The sequence below is a fragment of the Lonchura striata genome, chromosome 2, assembly GCF_050655825.1.
Source record: "Lonchura striata isolate lonStrDom1 chromosome 2, ASM5065582v1, whole genome shotgun sequence".
Lineage (NCBI taxonomy): Eukaryota > Metazoa > Chordata > Aves > Passeriformes > Estrildidae > Lonchura > Lonchura striata.
In genome coordinates, this window is record NC_140704.1 from 155,968,000 (window position 1) to 155,995,214 (window position 27,215).

At 43.7% G+C, this 27,215-nt stretch overlaps 2 protein-coding genes across 2 annotated transcripts; one reads left to right on the forward strand and one right to left on the reverse strand.

Annotated features, from left to right (window-relative positions):
- The first annotated feature begins 1,072 nt into the window (after window positions 1-1,072).
- On the forward strand, window positions 1,073-14,437 carry C2H8orf82 (chromosome 2 C8orf82 homolog). The gene is made up of 3 exons (XM_077781734.2): window positions 1,073-1,519; window positions 4,059-4,107; window positions 11,500-14,437. The coding sequence occupies exons 1-3, from the start codon at window positions 1,403-1,405 to the stop codon at window positions 12,237-12,239; spliced, it is 906 nt and encodes a 301-aa protein (XP_077637860.1). The 5' UTR covers window positions 1,073-1,402; the 3' UTR covers window positions 12,240-14,437.
- On the reverse strand, window positions 14,376-26,340 carry LOC110484630 (leucine-rich repeat-containing protein 14; the record flags this gene model as incomplete). Its single annotated transcript, XM_077781722.2, has 3 exons — window positions 14,376-16,352; window positions 22,215-22,841; window positions 25,748-26,340. Coding segments are annotated over 3 exons (1,776 nt in total), but the record flags the coding sequence as incomplete, so codon positions are not given.
- Between the last annotated feature and the right edge of the window lie 875 nt (window positions 26,341-27,215).

Sequence of the window (27,215 nt, forward strand, 5' to 3'; positions counted from 1 at the left end):
TCCCCTTTTCTTCCTCTTTTTCCCCCTTTCTCCCCCTTTTTTCCCCTTTTTATCCCCCTATTTTCCCCCTTTTTTCACTTTTTCCCCCATTTTTCCCCCATTTTTCCCTTTTTTCCCATTTCTCCCCTTTTCTTCCTCTTTTTTCCCCCTTTTTTCCCTTTCTCCCCCTTTTTCCCCCTTTCTCCCCTTTTTTTTCCCATTTTCCCCCTTTTTCCCCTTTTTATCCCCCTATTTCCCCCCTTTTTTCACATTTCCCCTTTTTCCCCCCATTTTTCCCATTTTTTCCCATTTCTCCCCTTTTCTTCCTCTTTTTCCCCCCTTTCTCCCCCTTTTTCCCCTTTTTCCCCTTTTTATCCCCGTTTCCCCCCTTTTTTCACATTTTCCCCTTTTTCCCCCCATTTTTCCCATTTCTCCCCTTTTCTTCCTCTTTTTCCCCCTTTCTCCCCCTTTTTTCCCCTTTTTTCCCCTTTTTATCCCCGTTTCCCCCCTTTTTTCACATTTTCCCCTTTTTTCCCCCATTTTTCCCATTTTTTCCCATTTCTCCCCTTTTCTTCCTCTTTTTTCCCCCTTTTTTCCCCCTTTTTCCCCCTTTTTTCCCCCTTTTTCCCCCTTTTTTCCCCTTTTTATCCCCCTGTTTCCCCCCTTTTTTCACATTTTCCCCTTTTTTTCCCATTTCTCCCCTTTTCTTCCTCTTTTCCCCCCTTTTTTTCCCTTTTTCCCCCTTTTTCCCCCTTTTTCCCCCTTTTTTCCCCTTTCTCCCCCTTTTTTCCCCCTTTTTCCCCTTTTTTCCCCCTTTTCCCGCCCTTTTTTTCCCTTTTTCCCCCTTTTTTCCCCTTTCTCCCCCTTTTTTCCCCCTTTTTTCCCCCTTTTTTCCCCCTTTTTCCCCCTTTTTTCCCCTTTTTCCCCTTTTTCCCCCTTTTCCCCCTTTTCCTACATCCCCCCCATTCCCCCCTTGTTTCACCCCCGCGCTTTCCCCTGAGGACAAAATGGCGGCGGCCGGGCTGAACCAACAGCGACTCTGCGGGGGGGGGGGCGGTGCCGAGTGTCCATTTTTTACACCGCCCCTCCCCTTTCACCTACGGAAACCCCCGTCCGTGCATCCGCAGCCTCCAAACCCCTCTGGAACCATCGATCCACCAAACCCGGCCTTATAGAAACCGCCACATTCTATACATTCCATAGAACCCCCCCCCCCAAGGCGGGGTTTTCCTCCTCCCACTTCCCGCCCGGAAGCTTTTGGCCGCCGCACCGCGCGGTGCCCGCGGATCGCGGTCCCCCATTGCGGCACTTCCGGCGGCGCCGTCGCCACAGGAGGAGGGAGGAGGCGGCGGGGCCGCGGCTGTCGCCACAGGAGGAGGAGGAGGCGGGGCCGCGGCTGTCGCGACAGGAGGAGGCGGCGGCGATGAGGACGGCGCCGCTGCTGCGGCTCTGCGCCCGCCCGGGCCCGAGCTACCGGCAGGGGCAGCGGCCCGAGCCCGGAGTCCGCGAGTACTTCTATTACCTGGACCTGCACGGGCGGGTGAGCCGTGCGGAGATCGAACGGGGATCGATCAGGAGCGATCGGGGATCGATAATGATTGATGAGGGGTCGATAATGGTTGATAAGGGATCGATAAGGACCGATCGGGGATCCATAATGATTGATGAGGGGTCGATAATGATTGATAAGGGATCGATAATGGTTGATAAGGGATCGATAAGAGATCGATAATGGTTGATAAGGGATCGATAATGGTTGATAAGGGATCGATAATGATTGATGAGGGATGGATAATGCTTGATAAGGGATCGATAATTATTGATAGTGGATCGATAAGAGATCGATAATGGTTGATAAGGGATCAATAATGACCGATAAGGGATCAATAATGAATTATGAGGGATCAGTAATGGTTGATAAGGGATCGATAATGACCGATGAGGGATCGATAATGATTGATAAGGGATCGGTAAAAAATCCCCCAAAAAACGCCAAAACACCCCCAAAAAAAACCCCAAAAAATCCCCAAAAAACCCCAAAAACCCAAAAAAACCCAAACTGCCCAAAAAAACCCCCAAAAGTTCCAAAAAAGCCCCCAAAAACCCCAAAAAACCCCAAAAAAATCCCCCAAAAACCCCAAAAAAATTCCCAAAAAACCCCCAAAAATCCCCAAAAAATCCCAAAAAACTACAAAAAAATCAGAAAAAAATCCCCCAAAACCCAAAAAAAAACCCCAAAAAAACCCAAATAGTTCCCAAAAAGGTCCCAAAATCACAAAAAAACCCCAAAAGAGCCCCAAAAACCCCCCAAAAAAACCCCCAAAATCCAAAAAAGTTCCCAAAAACCCCCCAAAAAAACAGAAAAAAAAATCCCCCCAAATCCCCAAAAAAACCCCAAAAATCCCAAAAACCCCTGAAAAAATCCCAAAAAAACCCCAAAAATCCCCCAAAAATCCCCCCCCAAAAAAACAAAACAAAAAACCCCCCAAAAATCCCAAAAAACCCAAAAAATCCCCAAAAAATCCCCAAAAAACCCCCCAAAAATCCCAGAAAAAAAACCCCCAAAAATCCCAAAAAACTCCAAAAAACTCCGAAAAACTCCCAAAAAACCCCCAAAAAATCCCCCCAAAACCACAAAAAGATCCCAAAAAACCCTAAAAAAACCCCAAAAATCCCAAATAGTTCCCAAAAAACAAACAAACAAAAAAATTTCAAAAAACCTCAAAAATATCCCAAAATAAAACCCAAAAATATCCCCAAAAACCCCCCAAAAAATCCTAAAAAAATAAAAAAAAAAACCCAAAAATCCCCAAACCCCAAATTTGGATTTTTTTGGGGTGAAATTCCAAAATTTTAGAATTTTTGGGGTAAAATTCCCAAATTTTGAATTTTTTTGGGGGTCAAATTCCCAAATTTTGAATTTTTTGGGGTGAAATTCCCAAATTTCAGATTTTTTTGGGGTGAAATTCCAAAATTTTGAATTTTTTGGGGTGAAATTCCCAAATTTTGGATTTTTTGGGGTGAAATTCCAAAATTTTGGAATTTTTGGGGTAAAATTCCCAAATGCTGGAATTTTGGGGTGAAATTCCAAAATTTTGGAATTTTTGGGGTAAAATTCCCAAATTTTGGATTTTTTGGGGTGAAATTCCAAAATTTTAGATTTTTTTGGGGCGAATTTCCAGAATTTTGGATTTTTTGGGGTAAAATTCCAAAATTTTGGATTTTTGGGGGTAAAATTCCCAAATTTTGGATTTTTTTTGGGGGTGAAATTCCCAAATTTTGGATTTTTGGGGTCAAATTCCCAAATTTGGATTTTTTGGGTTAAAATTCCCAAATTTTGGATTTTTGGGGTAAAATTCCCAAATTTTGGATTTTTTGGGGTGAAATTCCCAAATTTTGGATTTTTTGGGGTGAATTTCCAAAATTTTGGATTTTTTGGGGTAAAATTCCCAAATTTTGAATTTTTGGGGTGAAATTCCTAAATTTCAGATTTTTTTGGGGTCAAATTCCCAAATTTTGAATTTTTTGGGGTGAAATTCCCAAATTTCAGATTTTTTTTGGGGTGAAATTCCCAAATTTCAGATTTTTTTTGGGGTGAATTCCCAAATTTTGAATTTTTTGGGGTGAAATTCCCAAATTTCAGAAATTTTTGGGGTAAAATTCCCAAATTTTGGATTTTTTTTGGGGTGAATTTCCAAAATTTCGGATTTTTTGGGGTAAAATTCCCAAATTGTAGATTTTTTGGGGTGAAATTCTAAAATTTTGGATTTTTTGGGGTGAAATTCCCAAATTGTAGATTTTTTGGGGTGAAATTCTAAAATTTTGTATTTTTTATGGTGAAATTCCAAAATTTTGGAATTTTTGGGGTCAAATTCCCAAATTTTGGATTTTTTGGGGTAAAATTCCAAAATTTTGGATTTTTGGGGTTAAAATTCCCAAATTTTGGATTTTTTGGGGTGAATTTCCAAAATTTTGGATTTTTTGGGGTAAAATTCCCAAATTTTGGATTTTTTGGGGTGAATTTCCAAAATTTTGGATTTTTTTGGGGTCAAATTCCTATTTTTTGTTTTTTTTTTCAGCTCTTCCTGGACGACGCCAAAGTGAAAAACTTCAGCACTTGCTACCGAGGTGCCAATTAACCCGCTAATTAATTAATTAATTACCGCCTTAATTAGGCACCTCCTCAATCACTCACCGCCTTAATCACTCACTGCATTCATTATTCACCTCATTAATTACTCACCTCCTTAATTATTAACCTCATTAATTATTATTAATTGTTCACCTCCTTAATCAGTCACCTCCTTAATTATTCACCGCGTTATTTAGTCACCTCCTTAATTATTTATCTTCTTAATTATCCACATTCTTAGTTATTCACATTGTTAATTATTCACTGCATTAATTATCACCTTATTTAGTCACCACATTAATTACTCACATATTTAATTATTCACATTGGTAATTATTCACCTCATTTAGTATTCACCTTGTTATTTGCTTTGTTAATTATTCACCTTCTTAATTATTCACTTCCTTAATTATTCACCTCCTTAATTATTCACCTCTTTAATTATTCACTTTCTTAATTATTCACCTCCTTAATTATTGATCTTCCTAATTATTCACCTCCTTAGTTACTCACTCCCTTAATTATTCCCTGCATTAATTACCGCCTTAATTAGTCACCGCATTAATTACTCACATATTTAAGTATTCACATCGTTAATTATTCACCTCATTAAGTATTCACCTTGCTATTTATTTGCTTCCTTAATTATTCACCTCCTAAATTAGTCAGCTTCTTAATTATTCACTTCCTTAATTATTCACTTCTTAATTATTGATCTTCTTAATTATTCACCTCCTTAGTTATTCACATCGTTAATTATTCACTGCATTAATTAGTCACTGCCTTAATTATTCACCTTGATAATTATTCACCTCTTTAATCATTAACCTCGTGAATTACCTCCTTAATTAGTCACCTCCTTAATTATTCACCACAGTAAGTATTCACCTCGTTAATTAGTCACCGCATTAATTACTCACCTCATTAATTAGTTATCTCAATTATTCACCTTGTTAATTATTCCCTTCATTAATTATTCTCCTCCTTGATTATTAACCTCATTAATTATTCATTTCCCTAATTTTCACCTCCTTAGTTATTAACCTTGTTGATTATTGATCTTGTTAATTAGTCACCTCCTTAATTATTCCCTTTGTTAATTATTCACTGCCTTAATTATTCATCTTGTTAAATATTAACCTCATAATTATTCACCTTATTAATTATTCACTTGGTTATTATTCCCATCATTAATTATTTGCCTTGTTAATTATTCACCTCATTAATTATTCTCATTGTTAATTATTCACCACATTAATTATCTGTCTCATTAATTATTCACTGTCTTAAATATTCACCTTGTTAATTATTAATCTCGTTAATTATTAACCTTCTTAATTATTCATCTCCTTAATTATTCACCTTGCTATTTACATTAATTATTAACTTCATTATTATTCATTTTGATAATTATTCACTTTGTTAATTATCCACATCGTTAATTATTCACCTCCTTAATTATTCACTGCATTAATTATTCACCTTGTTAATTAGTCACCTCACTAATTATTCCTCAGCTTAATTACGAGCTGATTATCATTAGGGGTCGGTTCTTAATTGGCTTCTCAGCCTTAATTAGGATTTAATCATTCCTGATTTTGCAGGTGGGAGCCCCTAATTTGCATAATAATTCTTCATTAATTCATCGTCCTTTGATTAATCACTCATTAATTTGCATAATAATTCTTCCTGAATTCATTGTTCTCTGATTATTTAATCATTTATAAATTTGCATGTTGTCATTAATAGTTCTCTGATTAATTAATCATTCGTTAATTTGCATATTGATTCCTCATTCATTCATTGCTCTCTGATTAATTACTTGTTAATTTGCATATTAATTCTACATTCATTGCTCTCTGATTAAGTATTTAATTTTCATATCAATTTTTCATTAATTCATCATTCCTTGATTAATTAATCACACCTTAATTTGCATATTAATTCATTGGTCACCGATTAATTAATTGTTCATTAATTTGCATATCAATGCCTCATTCATTCATTGCCCTCTGATTAATTATTTGTTAATTTGCATATTAATGCTCCATTAGCGCATCGGTCTCTAATTAATCATTTGTGAATTTGCATATTCCTTCTTCATGAATTCATTGTTATCTGATTAATTAATAATTAGTTAATTTGTATATTAATTCTCCATTAATTCATCTGTCTCTGATTAATTATTTGTTAATCTGCATATTAATGTTTCATTAATTGTTCTCTGATTAATCACTCGTTAATTTGCATATCAATTTTTCCTTAACTCATCATGTGACAATTAATTAATAATTCATTAATTTGTCTATTAATACTCCATTAATTCATCATTCACTGATTAATTAATCATTTGTTAATTTGCATATTAATTCCTCATTCGTTCTTGCTCTCTGATTATTTGCTAATTTGCATATTAATTCTTTATTAACGCATCATGCACCGCTTAATTAATCATTCATTAATTTGCATATTCATTCCTCATTCCTTGATGAATTCATGATTAATTTCATCATTCAGTTCCCCAATCGTTAAGTCCCGAATTAATTAAGGAATTTCCTGGTTAATTAACGAGGAGCTGAGGGAGAAATTCGGAAAAATTTCCCTGAAAATTCCCAAAAATCCCAAAAATTCACAAAAAACTCCACAAAAAAAACCAAAAAAACCCAAAAAAATCCAAAAAAAAAGCAAAAAAATCCCCCCAAAAAACCTCCAAAAATCTCCAAAAAAAGCCCAAAAAAATCCCAAAAAAACTCAAGAAAAGCCCCAAAAAAACCCAAAAAATCCCCCCAAAAAATAAAAAAAAACTCACCCCAAAAAAATCCCAAAAAACGCAAAAAAACCCAAGGAATGCCAAAAAAATTCCCAAAAAATCACCTAAAAATATCCAAAAAACTAACAGAAATATATATATAAAAAAAAAAAAACTAAAAACCCCCCAAAAAATAAAAAAACCCACCAAAAACCCCAAAACACACCAAAACAAATCACAAAAAAACACCAAAAAAATCGCTACAAAATCCGTAAAAACCCCCAAAAATGCAGAAAAAAAAAAATCCCCCAAAAACGAAAAAATCCCCAAAAAATCCCCAAAAATACAAAAAAAATCCCCAAAAAACGCCCAAAAAATCCCCAAAAAACCATCAAAAAAAAACCCCCAAAATTCCCAAAAATACCATCAAAAAATCCCAAAAAACCGCAAAAAAATCCCAGAAAAACACACTCAAAAAAAATCCTTAAAAACCACCAAGAAATCGCAAAAAAATTCAAAAAAACCACAAAAAAAATCCCCCAAAAATCCCAAAAAAACCTCCAAAAAACCGCAAAAAAATTCCGAAAAATCCAGAAAAAAAAGAAAAAATGCCCAAAAAATGCCCAACAAACCGCAAAAAAAATCCCAAAGAGATGCAAAAAAAATCCCAAAAATCACCAAAAATCCACCAAAAAAACCCACAAAAAATCCCAACGAAACTCCAAAAAAACCCCAAAAAATCACCAAAAAAACACCAAAAAATCTCCCAAAAAATCCCTAAAAATCACCAAAAAACCTCCAAAAAAATCCCGAAGAAAACTAAAAAAAAACACCAAAAAACCACCAAAAAAAGCAAAAAAATCCCGAAAAAACCACCAAAAAACTGCAAAAAATGCCCCCAAAGAAACCCCAAAAAACCAAAAAAAAATCCCTAGAAAACCCCAAGAAATCCCCCAAAAAAATCCAAAAAACCACAAAAAGAAATCCCAAAAATTACCAAAAAATCTTAAAAAAATACCAAAAAATCCCAAAAAACCTTAAAAAAAATCTGGAAAAATTCCCAAAAATCCCCAAAAAAGAAGCAAAAACATCACGAAAAAAACACCAAAAAATCCCCAAAAAACCGCAAAAAACCACCCGAAAACCGCAAAAAACCACCAGAAAAAGTGCAAAAGAAAGCACAAAAAAAACCGCAAAAAAGCACCAAAAAACTGCAAAAAACCCACCAAAAACCACAAAAAAATAAAAAAAATCCCTAAAAAACCCCAAGAAATCCCCCAAAAAACCACCAAAAAAATCCTCGAAAAAATCCCCAAAAATCCTCCAAAAAAACCCCAAAACCGCAAAAAAATCCCCAAAAAACCAGCAAAAATTAAAAAAAAAACCCTAAAAACCACCAAAAAAATCACCCAAAATCTGCAAAAAAAAACCCAAAAAAAAGCAAAAAAATTGCAAAAAAATCCCAAAAAATCCTCGAAAAAATCCAAAAAAATCCCAAAAAAATGCAAAAAAATCCCAAAAAAACCACCAAAAAATCCTCGAAAAAATCCAAAAATATCCCCAAAAAACGCAAAAAAATCCCAAAAAAACCCACCAAAAAATAAAAAAAATCCCCAAAAATCCCCAAATTCCCAATTTTCCCGTCTCTTTCCAGCCGTGCCCGTCCTCGTTCTTCGGGCGCTTCCCCTTCGTGTGGCGCCGCGGCAACAGAACACCCCAAAATCAGCACCAAAACACCCCAAAAAAATCCCAAAAAAACCCCTAAAAACCACCCGAAAATTGCAAAAAAAACAACCAAAAAAATGAAAAAAAAACACCAAAAAAATTCCCCCAAAAATCCCCAAAAAAATCCCCAAAAAACCGCAAAAAAATCCCAAAAAAGCCTCCAAGAAACCCCAAAAACCTTAAAAAAATCTAAAAAAAAAAAAACCTCCAAAAAAACCCAGTAAAAACCACCAAAAAAATCACCCCAAAACTGCAAAAAAACACCAAAAAACCACCAAAAAACCGCAAAAAATCCCAAAAAAACCCCTAAAAAACTGCAAAAAAATCCCAAAAGACCCCCAAAAACCCCAAAAAACAAACAAAAAAATCCCTAAAAAACCCCAAGAAATAAAAAAAATAAAAAAAACCCAAAAAAATCCCAAAATATCCCCAGAAAAACCCCAAAAAACGCCAAAAAGATCCCCAAAAAATCCCCCAAAAACTCCCATAAAACCACCAAAAAAACTCAACCACCAAAAAACACCAAAAAAAAGCAAAAAAATCCCCAAAAAAACCCCAAAAAACGTAAAAAAAATCGGAAAAAACCGCCAGAAAATCCCCCCAAAAAAACCCCAAGAAACTCCCCCAAAAAATCCCAAAAAATCCCCAAAAACCTTAAAAAAAATCCCCAAAAATCCCCCAAAAACCACCAAAAAAAGTCAAAAAAACAGCAAAAAAAGTGCAAAAAATCCCCAAAAAATCCTAAAAAAAATCAAAAAAAACCTCAAAAAAAAATCCCCAAAAAATCCCCAAAAATCCCCAAATTCCCAATTTTTTCCCCTCTCATTGCAGACGTCGCCTTCCTCTCGTCGTTCTTCGGCCGCCTGCAGCCGAACCGCAGCGGGCGCTTCGGGCGCTTCCCCTTCGTGTGGCGCTGCGGCCCAAAATCAGCACCAAAACACCCCAAAATCAGCAGCAAAACACCCCAAAATCAGCAGCAAAACACCCCAAAATCAGCACCAAAACACCCCAAAATCAGCAGCAAAACACCCCAAAATCAGCAGCAAAACACCCCAAAAAAATCACAAAAAAACCCCTAAAAACCTCCCGAAAAGCGCAAAAAAAACCACCAAAAAACCGCAAAAAAATCGCCAAAAAAAAGCAAAAATATCCCAAAAAACCACAAAAAACTGCAAAAAAATCCCAAAAAAACCCAAAAAAATCCCTAAAAAATCCCAAGAAATCCCCCCAAAAAATCCCAAAAAACTCACCAAAAAACCCCAAGAAATCCCCCAAAAAACCCCAAAAAAATAAAAAATCCCTAAAAAACCTCAAGAAATCCCCCAAAAAAATCTGAAAAAGCACCCAAAAAGTCCCAAAAAAATCCCCAAAAAAATCCCAAAAAACGCTAAAAAAACCCTCAAAAAATCCCCATAAAATCCGCAAAAAAGAGAAAAAACCCCAAAAAAATCCCCAAAAAATCCCCAAAAACATCCCAAATATCCCCATAAAAACCACCAAAAAACCGCAAAAAATCACCAAAAAACCTCAAAAAAAAATCCCAAAAATCCCCAAATTCTCAATTTTTTCCCCTCTCATTGCAGACGTCGCCTTCCTGTCGTCGTTCTTCGGCCGCCTGCAGCCGAACCGCAGCGGGCGCTTCGAGGCGCTTCCCCTTCGTGTGGCGCCGCGGCCCAAAATCAGCACCAAAACACCCCAAAATCAGCAGCAAAACACCCCAAAAAAATCACAAAAAAACCCCTAAAAACCTCCCGAAAAGCGCAAAAAAAACCACCAAAAAACCGCAAAAAAATCGCCAAAAAAATGCAAAAAAAATCCCAAAAAAACCCCCCAAAAAACCCCTAAAAAATCCCAAGAAATCCCCCCAAAAAATCCCAAAAAACTCACAAAAAAATCAAAAAAATTCCCTAAAAAACCCCAAGAAATCCCCCAAAAAACCCCAAAAAACCCCCCAAAAAATAAAAAATCCCTAAAAAACCTCAAGAAATCCCCCAAAAAAATCTGAAAAAGCACCCAAAAAGTCCCAAAAAAATCCCCAAAAAAATCCCAAAAAACGCTAAAAAAACCCTCAAAAAATCCCCATAAAACCCCCAAAAAACAGAAAAAACCCCCAAAAAATCCCCAAAAAATCCCCAAAAACATCCCAAAAATCCCCATAAAAACCACCAAAAAACCGCAAAAAATCACCAAAAAATCCCCAAAAAATCTCCAAAAAACCCCCAAATTCCCAATTTTTTCCCCTCTCTCTGCAGACGTCGCCTTCCTGTCGTCGTTCTTCGGCCGCCTGCAGCCGAACCGCAGCGGGCGCTTCGAGGCGCGCTTCCCCTTCGTGTGGCGCTGCGGCCCAAAATCAGCACCAAAACACCCCAAAATCAGCAGCAAAACACCCCAAAAAAATCACAAAAAAACCCCTAAAAACCACCCGAAAAGTGCAAAAAAACCCACCAAAAAACCGCAAAAGAATCACCAAAAAAAAGCAAAAAAACCCCAAAAAACCACAAAAAACTGCAAAAAAATCCCAAAAAAACCACAAAAAAACCCCCAAAAAAATCCCAAGAAATCCCCCAAAAAAATCCCAAAAAACTCACCAAAAAAATAAAAAAAATCCCTAAAAAACCCCAAGAAATCCCTCCAAAAAATCTGAAAAAGCACCCAAAAAATCCCAAAAAAATCCCCAAAAAAATCCCCAAAAAACACCAAAAAAACCCCCAGAAAATCCCCATAAAACCCCCAAAAAACAGAAAAAACCCCCAAAAAATCCCCAAAACCATCCCAAAAATCCCCATAAAAACCACCAAAAAATTACCAAAAAACCGTAAAAAACCACCAAAAAAACCACCAAAACACCCCAAAAAAATCCCCAAAAAATCTCCAAAAATCCCCAAATTCCCAATTTTTTCCCCTCTCTCTGCAGACGTCGCCTTCCTCTCGTCGTTCTTCGGCCGCCTGCAGCCGAACCGCAGCGGGCGCTTCGAGGCGCGCTTCCCCTTCGTGTGGCGCTGCGGCGGCGAGCGCAACTTCCTGCGCTGCGCCGACGTGCCCGCCGTGTTCACCGAGCTGCTGCCCGCCGAGGCGGTGCCCACCGAGGTGGCGCCCATCGTAGGGCAGCCCACCAAGGTGGCGCCCAATGTGGGGCATCCCATCGAGGTGGCGCCCAATGTGGGGCATCCCATCGAGGTGGCGCCCAATGTGGGGCATCCCATCGAGGTGGCGCCCACTGCGGGGCCGCCCACCGAGGTGGCGCCCAACGTGGGGCCGCCCACCGAGGTGGCGCCCATCGTAGGGCAGCCCACCGAGGCGGTGCCCACCGACCCGCAGCCCGGTGCCCGCCTGGCCCTGTGCGGCGCCGGCGCGGCGCTGGCCGTGCCCTTCGAGCCGGCGGCGCTGGCGCTGCTGCCCGAGAGCGGGCGGCTCTACCACCCGGCGCCCGCGCGGCTCGGCGGCGCCGGGCTGCTGCGCTCGGCGCTGGCGCAGGAGCTGAGCGCCAGCCTGGCCTTCGGCGACGGGCCCGAGGAGCCGCCGACGCACCTGAGGTGGAGGGGACGGGAGATCCGGCTGAGCCGCGGAGGAGAGGTGCTGGCGGCCGTGAGGGCGGAGAGGGCCAGGGTGGAGGCGGCCAGGAGGCGGGAGGAGGAGGAAGGAGTGTTGAAATAGGTCAAAAATTCATCGGTTCTGTCATTAAATCTAGTGTGGATTAATGAAGGAGTTGGGTTTGGTTTGAGCCACAAAAAAAAACTCAAAAAACCAAAAAACCCCCAAAAATCACCCCAAAAAACACCCCAAAAAAATCCCCCAAAAACACCCCAAAAAAATCCCCCAAAAAACCCCAAAAAAATCCCAAAAAAAACCCCAAAAACACCCCAAAAAATCCCCCAAAAAATCCCAAAAAAATTCCCAAAAACACCCCAAAAAACAAAAAAAAAAAATTCCCAAAAAATTCCCAAAAAAAATCCCCAAAAAACCCCAAAAAATCCCCAAAAAAATCCCCAAAAAATCCCCAAAAAACCCAAAAAAAATCGCAAAAAAACCCCAAAAATTACCCAGAAAAACCCCCAAAAAAACCCACCAAAAAAACCCAAAAAAACCCCCAAACCCCGAGAGGTGCTGGCGGCCGTGAGGGCGGAGAGGGCCAGGGTGGAGGCGGCCAGGAGGCGGGAGGAGGAGGAGGGAGTGTTGAAATAGGTCAAAAATTCATCGGTTATATCATTAAATCTAGTGTGGATTCATGAAGGAGTTGGGTTTGGTTTGAGATGTAAGAATTGCCAGGAAAAACACCCCAAAAAAAAACATTAAAAAACCTCAAAAAAAACCCCAAGAAATCACCAAAAAACCCATAAAAAAACCCCAAAAAACACCCCAAAAAAATCCTAAAAAACCCAAAAAATATCCTCCCAAAAAAAATCCCCCCAAAAATCCCCCCAAAAAAAATCCCCAAAAAACCCCAAAAAATCCCAAAAAAATCCTAAAAAAACCCAAAAAAAATCCCCCCAAAAATCCCAAAAAAAATCCCCAAAAAACCCAAAAAAAATCGCAAAAAAACCCCCAAAAATACCCAGAAAAACTGCCAAAAAAGCCCACCAAAAAAACCCCAAAAAAACCCCAAAAAACCCCAAAATCCCAAGAGGTGCTGGCGGCCGTGAGGGCGGAGAGGGCCAGGGTGGAGGCGGCCAGGAGGCGGGAGGAGGAGGAGGAGGGGGTGAATCCCAAAAAACGGTCAGGGAATGCCTAAAAATTCATCAATTCATTAAATTGTGACATGGATTAATGAAGGAGTTGGGTTTGGGTTAATGTTAAAAAAAAAACGCCACAAAAATAACCAAAATATCCCCAAAAAAATCCCAAAAAAAATCCCAAAAAACACCCAAAAAACACCCCAAAAAAATCCTAAAAAAAACCCCAAAATATCCCCCAAAAAAACCCCAAAAATCCCAAAAAAACTCCCCCAAAAAACCAAAAAAATCCCCAAAAAAATCCCCCAAAACCACCAAAAAACCCATAAAGACCCCAAAAAAACCCAAAACAAACCTCCCAAAAAAACCCAAAAAACCCCGCAAAAAACCCCAAAATACCCCCAAAAAAACAAAAGAAAACACCCCCAAAAAAACCAAAAAATCCCTAAAACTAAAAAAAAAAACCTAAAAAAAATCCCCCAAAAATACCATAAGAAAACCCAAAAAAAACCCACAAAAAATCCCCAAAAAATCAAGGAAAAACTCAAAAAAATGACAGAAAAACCCTCAAAAAAACTCCCAAAAATGCCCCAAAAAAATCCCCAAAAATCCCCAAATAGACACTGAAGAAGAAACCCCAAAAAACACCCAAAAAAACCTACAAAAAAAAACCCCCAAAACACCCCCAAAAAACCATTGGAAAATTCCCAGAAAATGCCAAAAAAGCGTCAAAAAACCACAGGGGAAAAAAACCCCAAAAAATAAAAAAAAATCCTCAAAAAAACCCCAAAAACTAGTGGAAATCCCAAATTTGGGAATTTTGGGATGGAGGATTTGGGGTTTGGGAATTTTGGGATAAAGAGTTTCGGAATTTTGGGATTTGGGAAATTTGGGGATTTTGGGATTTGGGGATTTTGGGATTTGGGGTTTGGGATTTTGGGATTTGGGGTTTGGGATTTGGGGTTTGGGATTTTGGGATTTGGGATTTAGAAATTTGGAATTTGGGATTTTGGGATTTGGGATTTTGGGATTTGGGATTGGGGATTTGGGATTTGGAAATTTGGGATTTGGATGGAATTTGGGCAGTGGCAGCTGATTAATTACCAATCCATTCCCGATGATGAATAATTAATAATTAACATTTATTGAATAATTCATTAAATTCCCGTGACAACGAACAAACTTCCGGGATTTTCTTCCCGTGGACGCGGCAACAAAAATTCCGGGATAAAACTTTGGATTTGGGGTGGGAAAACTCCAAAATATCGGGATGAGGGGGAGAAATCCCAAAATGAGACAGAAAATTTTGGGATGGGGGGGAAAAATCCTAAAATTATACAGAAAACTTTGGGATGAGGGGGAGAAATCCCAAAATGAGATAGAAAACTTTGGGATGAGGGGGAAAAATATTGGGATAAGGGGGGAAAATCCTCAAAGGAGACAGAAAGTTTTGGGATGAGGGGGAAAAATCCCAAAATTATACAGAAGACTTTGGGATAAAGGGGGAGAAATCCTCAAAGGAGACAAAAAACTTTGGGATGAGGAGGAAAAATACAAAAATCCGGTACAAAACCGCCAAAATAAATGGAAAAACCACCGGGATGGGACGGAAAACCAATCGGAACGAGGCGAGGAACGCCCGGATTTCGGGAAGGCGGCGCCAGTGATTTTGGGATGGGGAGAAAATCCTAAAATGAGACAGAAAACTTTGGGATAAAGGGGAAAACATCGGGATGGGATAGAGAAATCCCAAAATTATACAGAAAACTTCGGGATGAGGGGGAAAACATTGGCATAAGGGGGAAAAATCCCAAAATGAGACAGGAAACGTTGGGATGAGGGGGAGAAATCCCAAAATGAGATAGAAAACTTTGGAATCGGGGGAGAAATCCCAAAATGAGACAGAAAACTTTGGAATCGGGGGAGAAATCCCAAAATGAGACAGAAAACGTTGGGATGAGGGGGAAAAAATCCTAAAATTTGGTACAAAACCACCAAAATAAACGGAAAAACCACCGGAACGAGGTGAGGAATTCCCGGATTTCGGCGCCGCCGATTCCGAGCTCACAAGGAGAAGAAATCCAGATCTCCATGACCGTAGGGGTCAGATGTCCAAACCTGGTCCACCCTGCCGGACTCCTCCAACACCCGCGCCAACTCGGCTGGAAAACTTCGGGATCGGGGGAGAAATCCCAAAATGAGATAGAAAACTTTGGAATCGGGGGAGAAATCCCAAAATGAGATAGAAAACTTTGGGATGAGGGGGAGAAATCCCAAAATGAGATAGAAAACTTTGGGATGAGGGGGGAAAATCCTCCAAGGAGACAGAAAGTTTTGGGATGAGAGGGAAAATCCCCAAAGGAGACAAAAAACTTTGGGATGAGGAGGAAAAATACAAAAATCCGGTACAAAACCGCCAAAATAAATGGAAAAACCACCGGGATGGGACGGAAAACCAATCGGAACGAGGCGAGGAACGCCCGGATTTCCAGAAGGCAGCGCCGGTGATTTCGGCTCCGCCGATTCCGAGCTTTTCCCGGCTCACAAGGAGAAGAAATCCAGATCTCCGTGTCCGTAGGGGTCGGCCGTCCAAACCTGGTCCACCCTGCCGGACTCCTCCAACACCCGCGCCAACTCGGCGCCGACCTCCGCCAAAACCTCCCGGCTGTCCGAGCCGTCGGAATTCCGAGCGTCGGTCTCGGCGGCGGCGCGGTCGGCCGGGAAGGGATAAACGACGAGGCGGAGATCCGGCAGCTCCAGCGTGCGCAGGAGCAGCTCCCGCAGCGCGGCCGTGGACAGGGCGTTGCCGTGGAGGCCCAGGAAGCGCAGGCGGCGGCAGCGGCGCAGCGCCGGCAGCAGCGCGGCCAGCTGCGCGTCGGCCAGGCGGCATTCCGTCAGCTCCAGGTGCAGCAGCGAGGCCGAGGTCTCCTCCAGGAGCAGCCGCAGCGGCTCCAGCAGCGCCCGCGAGAAGTCGTGGCCGCTCAGGTCCAGGCGCTTGAGGGCCGGCGCGTGGCGGCTGCGGGACAGGAAGGCGAGGTCGGCGGGGAGCAGCGAGCAGAAGGCCAATTCCAAGCTTTCCAACGGAGCGCGGAGCTCGCTGCAGGGAGGGGAGAGGGACAGGGGGGTTAGACACTGGAACGGTGGAATTGTGGAGGGCTTGGGGCTGGGGAACATCTCCAAGAACATTGGAGTGTGAGCTCTGAAAATCCTGGGATTTTGGAGTTATGGGGTCATGGAGTTATGGAATGGCTGAGGTTGGGAAAGAGCTGCAGGAACATTTGAGTGTGAGTTCCGAAAATCCTGGGATTTTGGAGTTATGGGGTCATGGAATTGTGGGATGGCTGAGGTTGGGGAACATCTCCAAGAACATTTGAGTGTGAGCTCTGAAAATCCTGGGATTTTGGAGTTATGGATCCATGGAATTGTGGGATGGCTGAGGTTGGGGAACATCTCCAAGAACATTTGAGTGTGAGCTCTGAAAATCCTGGGATTTTGGAGTTATGGGGTCATGGAGTTATGGAATGGCTGAGGTTGGGAAACATCTCCAAGAACATTTGAGTGTGAGCTCTGAAAATTCTGGGATTTTGGAGTTACGGATCCATGGAATTGTGGGATGGTTGGGGTTGGGGAACATCTCCAAGAACATCGAGTTGGACCTCTGAAAATCCTGAGATTTTGGAGTTATGGGGTCATGGAATTGTGGAATGAGTCAGGTTGGGAAAGGTCTCCAAGAACATCGAGTTGGACCTCTGAAAATTCTCAGATTTTGGAACTATGGGGTCATGGAGTCACAAAATGGCTGCTGGGGTTGGGAAAGGTCTCCAAGACCATCAAGGTCAAGGCCTGAGACCCATGGGATGATGGGATGATGGGATGACGGAGCCCTGGCTCCATGGAATGCCGGATCCCAGAGCTCCGGAGCCATGGAGACTCTTTGGGACAGGAAGGCGAGGTCGGCGGGGAGCAGCGAGCAGAAGGCCAATTCCAAGCTTTCCAACGGAGCGCGGAGCTCGCTGCAGGGAGGGGAGAGGGACAGGGGGGTTAGACACTGGAACGGTGGAATTGTGGAGGGCTTGGGGCTGGGGAACATCTCCAAGAACATTGGAGTGTGAGCTCTGAAAATCCTGGGATTTTGGAGTTATGGGGTCATGGAGTTATGGAATGGCTGAGGTTGGGAAAGAGCTGCAGGAACATTTGAGTGTGAGTTCCGAAAATCCTGGGATTTTGGAGTTATGGGGTCATGGAGTTATGGAATGAGTCAGGTTGGGGAACATCTCCAAGAACATCGAGTTCGACCTCTGAAAATTCTGGGATTTTGGAGTTACGGGGTCATGGAATTGTGAACTGGTTGGGGTTGGGAAAGAGCTGCAGGAACATCGAGTTCGAGCTCTGAAAATCCTGGGATTTTGGAGTTATGGGGTGATGGAGTTATGGAATGAGTCAGGTTGGGAAAGGTCTCCAAGAACATTTGAGTGTGAGCTCTGAAAATCCTGGGATTTTGGAGTTATGGGGTGATGGAGTTATGGAATGGCTGAGGTTGGGGAACATCTCCAAGAACATTTGAGTGTGACCTCTGAAAATCCTGGGATTTTGGAGATATGGGGTCATGGAATTGTGGGATGGTTGGGGTTGGGGAACATCTCCAAGAACATCGAGTTCGGCCTCTGAAAATCCTGGGATTTTGGAGTTATGGGGTCATGGAATTGTGGGATGGTTGGGGTTGGGGAACATCTCCAAGAACATCGAGTTGGACCTCTGAAAATCCTGGGATTTTGGAGTTATGGGGTCATGGAGTTACGGAATGAGTCAGGTTGGGAAAGAGCTGCAAGAACATCGAGTTCAAGGGTTGACAATAATGGAAAAACGGGATCATGAAATCATGGAATTGTGGAATGACTGATGTTAGGAAAGAGTTCCAAGAACATCAAGTGTGACCTCTAAAAATTCTGAGATTTTGGAGTTACAAGGTCATGAAGTCACAAAATGGCTGCTGGGGTGGGGAAAGGTCTCCAAGACCATCAAGGTCAAGGCCTGAGACCCATGGGATGATGGGATGATGGGATGACGGAGCCCTGGCTCCATGGAATTCCGGATCCCAGAGCTCTGGATCCATGGAGACTCTTTGGGACAGGAAGGCGAGGTCGGCGGGGAGCAGCGAGCAGAAGGCCAATTCCAAGCTTTCCAACGGAGCGCGGAGCTCGCTGCAGGGAGGGGAGAGGGACAGGGGGGTTAGACACTGGAACGGTGGAATTGTGGAGGGCTTGGGGCTGGGGAACATCTCCAAGAACATTGGAGTGTGAGCTCTGAAAATCCTGGGATTTTGGAGTTATGGGGTCATGGAATTGTGAACTGGTTGGGGCTGGGGAATATCTCCAAGAACATTGGAGTGTGAGCTCTGAAAATCCTGGGATTTTGGAGTTATGGGGTTATGGAATTGTGGGACGGCTGAGGTTGGGAAAGAGCTGCAGGAACATCAAGTTCGAGCTCTGAAAATCCTGGGATTTTGGAGATATGTGGTCATGGAATTGTGGGATGGTTGGGGTTGGGGAACATCTCCAAGAACATTTGAGTTGGACCTCTGAAAATCCTGGGATTTTGGAGTTATGAGGTCATGGAGTTATGGAATGAGTCAGGTTGGGAAAGGTCTCCAAGGACATCAAGGTCAAGGTTTCAGAATCATGGAATGATGGGATCACGGAGCCATGGAATTATAGAATGGTTGAGGTTGGGAAAGAGCTCCAAGAACATTTGAGTTCGACCTCTGAAAATCCTGGGATTTTGGAGTTATGGGGTCACGGAATTGTGGAATGAGTCAGGTTGGGAAAGGTCTCCAAGAACATCAAGGTCAAAGCTTGAGAATCATGGAAAAACAGGATCATGAAATCATGGAATTGTGGAATGGCTGAAGTTGGGAAACATCTCCAAGAACATTGAGTTTGACCTCAGAAAATCCTGGGATTTTGGAGTTATGGGGTCATGGAATTGTGGAATGAGTCAGGTTGGGAAAGGTCTCCAAGAACATTTGAGTGTGAGCTCTGAAAATCCTGGGATTATGGAGTTATGGGGTCATGGAGTTATGGAATGGCTGAGGTTGGGGAACATCTCCAAGAACATTGAGTTGGACCTCTGAAAATTCTGGGATTTTGGAGTTACGGGGTCATGGAATTGTGAACTGGTTGGGGTTGGGAAAGAGCTGCAGGAACATCGGGTTCGGCCTCTGAAAATCCTGGGATTTTGGAGATATGTGGTCATGGAATTGTGGGATGGTTGGGGTTGGGGAACATCTCCAAGAACATTTGAGTTGGACCTCTGAAAATCCTGGGATTTTGGAGTTATGGGGTCATGGAATTGTGGAATGAGTCAGGCTGGGAAAGGTCTCCAAGAACATCAAGGTCAAAGCTTGAGAATCATGGAAAAACGGGATCATGAAATCATGGAATTGTGGAATGGCTGAAGTTGGGAAACATCTCCAAGAACATTGAGTTTGACCCCTGAAAATCCTGGAATTTTGGAATGATGGGATGATGGAGTTACAAAATGGCTGCTGGGGTTGGAAAGGTCTCCAAGACTATCAAGGTCAAGGCTTGAGAATCATGGAATGATGGGATCATGGAGCCATGGAATTGTGGGATGGCTGAGGTTGGGAAAGATCTCCAAGAACATCAAGGTCAAAGTTTGAAAATCATGGAATGATGGGATCATGGAGCCATGGAATTGTGGGATGGCTGAGGTTGGGGAAGATCTCCAAGAACATCAAGGTCAAAGTTTGAAAATCATGGAATGATGGGATCACGGAGCCATGGAATTGTGGGATGGCTGAGGTTGGGGAAGAGCTCCAAGAAGGTCACGTTGTACCTTTGGGAATCGGGGAATTTTGGGGTCATGGCGCCAGGGAATTGTGGAATTGTGGAGTCACGGAATTATGGAATCTCGGGATATTGGGATTCTGGGATCAGGGAGGGGTGAAATTCTGGGATCGTGGAGTTGCGAGGTCATGGAGCCACTGACGGTGGGAAAGACTCCAAGATCATCAACGCGACCTTTGGGAATCCGGGAATCCAGGAATGGTGGGAGCGGGAGTCACGGAATCGCGGCGTTCCGGAATCCCGGAGCCACCGAGCGCTGGGATCACGGGAACCTGGGATCGTTCCCGTCGGGAAAGATCTCCAAGACCACCGAGCCCGAACCTTGGGAATCACGGGACAGGGAACGATGGGATCAGGGAATTATGGGATGTCGGAATTTTGAGCCGTAAACTGTCGGGACAGCGGAGTCGCAGGATTGCCGGAACGTTGGGATAAAGAATTCCTGGAATCAGTGGATCCATGGTTGGAAAAGACCCTCAAGGCCACCAAGACCAACCTTTGGGAATGTTGAAATTAAGGAATTCCGGGAACTGGAATTTCTGGAGGGAATCGTTGAGCCGTGAGATATTGGGATGACGGGATCATGGGAATGTTGGGATAAGGAAATCCTGGAATTCTGGGATGGCTGAGGTTGGAAACACCTCCAGGATGGTCAAGTTCAGCCTTTGAGAATCCTGGAATGACAGAACTCTGGGATCTTGGAATTCTGGGATCATGGAATTCTGGGATCATGGAATCACTGAGTCAGAAACTGCCGGGACAGCGGCATCGTGGGAACGTCGGGACACAGAAATCCTGGAAGCGCAGGATCGCTCGGGGTGGAGAAGACATCTAAGACCATCGAGCCAAACATTGGAGACCCCTGGAATGATGGGATGATGGAATTATGGGATCATGAAATAATGGGATCATGGAATCGTTGAGTCATAAATGATCGGGGTAACAGAATCATGGGATTGTGGGAATATTGGGATAATGACATTTTGGAATTGTGGGATCAATAAGACTGGAAAAGACTTCCAACATTGACAAATCCAGCCTTGGAGAATCCTGGAATTTGTGATCATGGAATTCTGGGATCATGGAATCGTTGAGTCATAAATGATTGGGATAACAGAATATTGGGATGATGGGAATATTGGGATAATGACATTTTGGAATCGTGGGGTCACTAAGACTGGAAAAGACTTCCAAGATGGTAAAGTCCAGCCTTGGAGAATCCTGGGATCTTGGAATTGGTGACCATGGAATTCTGGGCCAATAGAACCACCGAGTCAGGAACTGCCGGGACAGCGGCATCGCGGGAATGCCGGCACCCGGAAATCCTGGAGGCGCGGGATCGCTCGGGCTGGAGAAGACATCCAAGCCCATTGAGCCAAACATTTGAGACCTCTGGAATTATGGGATGATGGAATAATGGGATGATGGGATGAGGGAAACGTTGAGTCATAAATGATCGGGGTAACAGAATCATGGGATCGTGGAAATACTGGGATAATGACATTTTGGAATTGTGGGATCAATAAGACTGGAAAAGACTTCCAACATTGACAAGTTCAGTCTTGGAGAATCCTGGAATTTGTGATCATGGAATTATGGGATCATGGAATCGTTGAGTCATAAATGATCGGGATAACAGAATATTGGGATGATGGGAATATTGGGATAATGACATTTTGGAATCGTGGGGTCAATAAGATTTGAAAAAATTTCTGAGATGGTCAAATCCAGCCTTGGAGAATCCTGGAATTTGCGATCATGGAATTCTGGGATCATGGAATAGCTGAGTCATAAATGATCGGGAGAACAGAATATTGGGATGATGGGAATATTGGGACAATGACATTTTGGAATCGTGGGGTCACTAAGACTGGAAAAGACTTCCAAGATGGTCAAGTCCACCCTTGGAGAATCCTGGGATCTTGGAATTGGTGACCATGGAATTCTGGGCCAATAGAACCACCGAGTCAGGAACTGCCGGGACAGCGGCATCGCGGGAACGCCGGCACCCGGAAATCCTGGAGGCGCGGGATCGCTCGGGCTGGAGCGGCCCCCCGAGCCCCCCGGCGCCGGGCGATCGCGGCGGGACTCACCCGAGGATCTGGCGCAGGTTCCCGGAGAGGCGGGAGGATCCCAGGTTGAGCTCGCGGAGGCCGGGCAGCATTCCCAGCTGCCCGGCCAGGCAGCGGATCCCGACGGCCGATTCCAGCGTCGGGCGCCGCACGTCCACGTTGCTGTACTGCAGCTTGAGGCTGCGCAGCTGCGGGAAGCGCGAGAGGTGCGGCAGGATCACCGAGAGGCCGGTCAGGCCCAGGTTGTTGAAGCGCAGATCCACGCGCCGCAGGAACGCCGGATCCAGGGATTCCAGCAGCGCCGCGATGCCGGCGGCCGACAGCTCCTCCGCCTGCAGCTCGCGGCACTTGAGGCGCAGCGGGCCGGCGGCGCCGCTCTGGAGGGCGTCGCGCACCAGCCCGAAGGACGTCCCGTTGACGAAGAGGTCGGCGTGGACGTCCACGCCCGGCGGCGGCGGCGCGGCGGCGGCGGAACGGCCTTTGTGCCGCTTGGATCCGCGGCGTTGGAATTCCCGCTGGTGCTTGGAGAGCTCCAGGCAAGCCTTGGCCAAAGCCACCGTGCTGGACCAGACGCTCATCCCGGGCGGAGCGCGGCCCGGCGCCGAGTCCGGGAATCCGGTCAGGTCCAGCACGCGGAGGCGAAAGGAGCTGGGGAAGAGGCAAAAGTGGGGAGGGAGGATAAAAAATGGGAAGGGAGCGGCGGAAATGGGAGGAAAGCATCAAAAATGGGAGGAAACGATGAAAAATGGAAGGAAAGCATGAAAAATGGGAGGAAAGCATGAAAAATGGGAAGAAAACGTCAAAAGTGGAAAAAGGAAACATCAAAAATGGGAGGAAACCATGAAAAATGGGAGGAAACCATGAAAGATGGGAGGAAATCATTAAAGCCAAAAAGAAACCGTGGAAAAATGGAGGAAACCATCAAAAGTGGGAAGAAAGCATCAAAAATGAGTAGGAACCATCAAAAATGGGAGGACAGCATCACAAAAATGGGAAGAAACCATGAAAAATGGGAGGAAACCATGAAAAATGGGAGGAAACCATGAAAAATGGGAGGAAAGCATCATAAAAATGGGAAGAAAACATCAAAAATGGAAAAAGGAAACATCAAAAATGGGAGGAAACCATGAAAAATGGGAGGAAAGCATCAAAAATGGGAGGAAAGCATCACAAAAATGGGAAGAAAACGTCAAAAATGGAAAAAGGAAACATCAAAAATGGGAGGAAACCATGAAAAATGCGAGGAAAGTATCAAAAATGGGAGGAAAGCATCAAAAAATGGGAGGAAAGCATTAAAGCCAAAAAGAAACCGTGGAAAAATGGAGGAAACCATCAAAAGTGGGAAGAAAGCATCAAAAATGAGTAGGAACCATCAAAAATGGGAGGAAACCATCACAAAAAGGGGAGGAAACCATGAAAAATGGGAGGAAAGCATCACAAAAGTGGGAGGAAAGCATCACAAAAATGGGAAGAAAACATCAAAAATGGAAAAAGGAAACATCAAAAATGGGAGGAAACCATGAAAAATGGGAGGAAAGCATGAAAAATGGGAGGAAATCATCAAAAATGGGAGGAAAGCCTCAAAAATGAGAGGAAAGCATTAAAGCCAAAAAGAAACCATGGAAAAATGGAGGAAACCATCAAAAGTTGGAAGAAAGCATCAAAAATGAGAAGGAACCATCAAAAATGAGAAGAAAACTTCAAAACTGAGAAAGAACCATCAAAAACGGGAGGAAGCCATGAAAGATGGGGAGAAACCATCAAAGACAGGAGGAAACCACCAAAACCAAGAAGAAACCATCAAAAATTAGAAGAAACCATCAAAAATTGGAGGAAACCATCAAAAATGGGAGGAAACCATGAAAAACTGGAAGGAACCATGAAAAATGGGAAGGAACCAACAAAACATGAAGGAACCATCAGAAATGGGATGAAACCATCAAAGAGAGGTGGAAAGCATCGAAAACGAGAAGGAGCCATCAAAACTAAGAAGAAACCACCAAAAATAGGAAGAACCAATCAAAGACAAAAACAGGAAGGAACCATCAAAAATGGGAAGAAACCATCGGAAACAAGAAGGAACCATCAAAAGTTAGAAGAAACCATCAAAACCAAGAAGAAACCATCAAAGACAGGAGGAAACCATGAAGAATGGGATGAAACCATCAAAACCAAGAAGGAACCACGAGAAACATGTAGGAACCACCAAACACGAGAAGAAACCATCAAAAATGGGAAGAAACCATCAAAGAGAAGAGGAAACCCTCAGAAATGGGAGGAAACCATGAAAGATGGGGAGAAACCATCAAAGACAAGAGGAAACCATCGAAACCAAGAAGGAACCATCAAAAATTGGAAGAAACCATCAAAGACGGGTGGAAACCATCAAAAATGAGAAGAATCCATCAAAAACAAGAAGAAACCATCAGAGACCAGAGGAAACCATAGAAAACGAGAAGAAGCTGTCAAAAGTTGGAAGAAACCATCCAAACCAAGAAGAATCCATCAAAAATGGGAAGGAACCATGGAAAATTGGAAGGAATCATCAAAACCAAGAAGGAACCACCAAAAACAGGGAGGAACCATGAAAACTAAGAAGGAACCATCAAAAACAGGAGGAAACCATGAAAAATGGGATGAAACCATCGAAACCAAGAAGGAACCATCAAAGATGGGAAGGAACCATCAAAAATGGGGAGAAACCACCAAAACCAAGAAGGATCCATCGAAAACAAGAAGGAACCATCAAAAGTTGGAAGAAGCCATCAAAGCCAAGAAGAAACCACCAAAGATGAGAAGGAACTACCAAACCCAAGAAGCTCCCCCAAGCCCTCGCCCGTGGCAGAACCCACCTGGAGCGGCGGCCGGGCTCCTCCAGCTGCCGGCGCAGCGTGGCCACCAGGGCCAGGACGAGGGCCTGGAGGCAGAGCTTGCAGGGCCGGTCCCGCAGCAGCTCCAACCACCCAAACCAGAAGGAGAAACCATCAAAGATGGGAAGGAACCATCAAAAACGGGAGGAAACCATCGAAACCAAGAAGGAGCCATCAAAAATTGGAAGAAACCATGAAAATGGGAAGGAACCATGAAAATGGCATTCAATTAAACCATCAAAAATGGGAAGGAACCTTCAAAATTGGGAAGGAACCATCAAAAACGGGAGGAAACCATCAAAACCAAGAAGAAACCATCAAAAACAGGAGGAAACCCTCAGAAATGGGAGGAAGCCATGAAAGATGGGGAGAAACCATCAAAGACAAGAGGAAACCATTGGAAATGGGAAGGAACCATCAAAGATGGGAAGGAACCATCAAAAATGAGGAGGAACCACCAAACCCAAGAAGGAACCATCAAAAATGTGAAGAAACCATCAGAGATGGGAAGGAACATTCAAAAATGAGAAGGAACCACCAAACCCAAGAAGGAACCACCAAAACCAAGAAGGAACCATCAAAACCAAGAAGGAACCATCAAAGCCAAGAAGAACCCACCAAACCCAAGAGGAACCCACCAAACCCAAGAAGTTCCCCCAAGCCCTCGCCCGTGGCAGAACCCACCTGGAGCGGCGGCCGGGCTCCTCCAGCTGCCGGCGCAGCGTGGCCACCAGGGCCAGGACGAGGGCCTGGAGGCAGAGCTTGCAGGGCTGGTCCCTCAGCAGCTCCTGGCGGCCCAGCAGGCGCCGCAGGTGCAGCGCCGGGAAGGGCCAGGAGCTCACCAGGTCCACCAGGAGCGGCGCCCGGCCGGCGGCGGCGGCGGCGCCCAGGAGCGGCGGGAAGAGCGCGGGCGGCAGCGGCGGCAGCGGGCGACGGGCGACCACGCGGCGGGCACACAGGAACACCAGCGACTCCATGGCGGCGGGGACGGCGGGTTTGATTGATTGGGGTTTGATTGGGGATTGATTGGGGTTTGATTGGGGTTTGATTGGGGGTTGATTGGGGGTTTGATTGGGGTTTGATTGGGGATTGATTGGGGGTTGATTGGGGATTGATTGGGGGTTGATTGGGGGTTGATTGGGGGTTGATTGGGGTTTGATTGGGGTTTGATTGGGGGTTTGATTGGGGTTTGATTGGGGTTTGATTGGGGGTTGATTGGGGGTTTGATTGGGGATTGATTGCGGTTTGATTGGGGATTGATTGAGGTTTGATTGGGGATTTTATTGGGGTTTGATTGGGGGTTGATTGGGGGTTGATTGGGGATTGATTGGGGATTGATTGGGGGTTGATTGGGGGGTTGATTGGGGGTTGATTGGGGGTTGATTGGGGTTTGATTGGGGGTTTGATTGGGGGTTGATTGAGGGTTGATTGGGGTTTGATTGGGGATTGATTGGGGGTTGATTGGGGTTTGATTGGGGTTTGATTGGGGTTTGATTGGGGATTGATTGGGGATTGATTGGGGGTTGATTGGGGTTTGATTGGGGTTTTTTGGGGGTTTGATTGGGGTTTGATTGGGGTTTGATTGGGGTTTGACTGGGGGTTTGATTGGGGATTGATTGCGGTTTGATTGGGGATTGATTGAGGTTTGATTGGGGATTTTATTGGGGTTTGATTGGGGGTTTGATTGGGGTTTGATTGGGGTTTGATTGGGGTTTGATCGGGGTTTGATTGGGGATTTTATTGGGGTTTGATTGGGGTTTGATTGGGGTTTGATTGGGGTTTGATTGGGGGTTGATTGGGGGTTTGATTGGGGTTTGATTGGGAATTTTATTGGGGTTTGATTGGGGTTTGATTGGGGTTTGATTGGGGGTTGATTGGGGATTTTATTGGGGTTTGATTGGGGTTTGATTGGGGGGTTGATTGGGGTTTGATTGGGGGTTTGATTGGGGTTGATTGGGGTTTGATTGGGGGTTTTATTGGGGGTTTGATTGGGGTTTGATTAGGGGTTTTATTGGGGATTTTATTGGGGTTTGATTGGGGGTTGATTGGGGTTTTGGGGGATTTTATTGGGGTTTGATTGGGACTTTTATTGGGGTTTGATTGGGGTTTTTATTGGGGTTTTTGGGGATTTTATTGGGGTTTTTGGGGATTT

What these genes read in the sequence shown, in the direction of transcription:
- C2H8orf82 (XM_077781734.2), top strand. Translation starts at nt 1,403, where the DNA reads ATGAGGACGGCGCCGCTGCTGCGGCTCTGCGCCCGCCCGGGCCCGAGC. An exon ending in ACCTGGACCTGCACGGGCGG is followed by an intron (nt 1,520 to 4,058) that starts GTGAGCCGTGCG and finishes TTTTTTTTTCAG; the next exon opens with CTCTTCCTGGACGACGCCAA. An exon ending in CTTCAGCACTTGCTACCGAG is followed by an intron (nt 4,108 to 11,499) that starts GTGCCAATTAAC and finishes CTCTCTCTGCAG; the next exon opens with ACGTCGCCTTCCTCTCGTCG.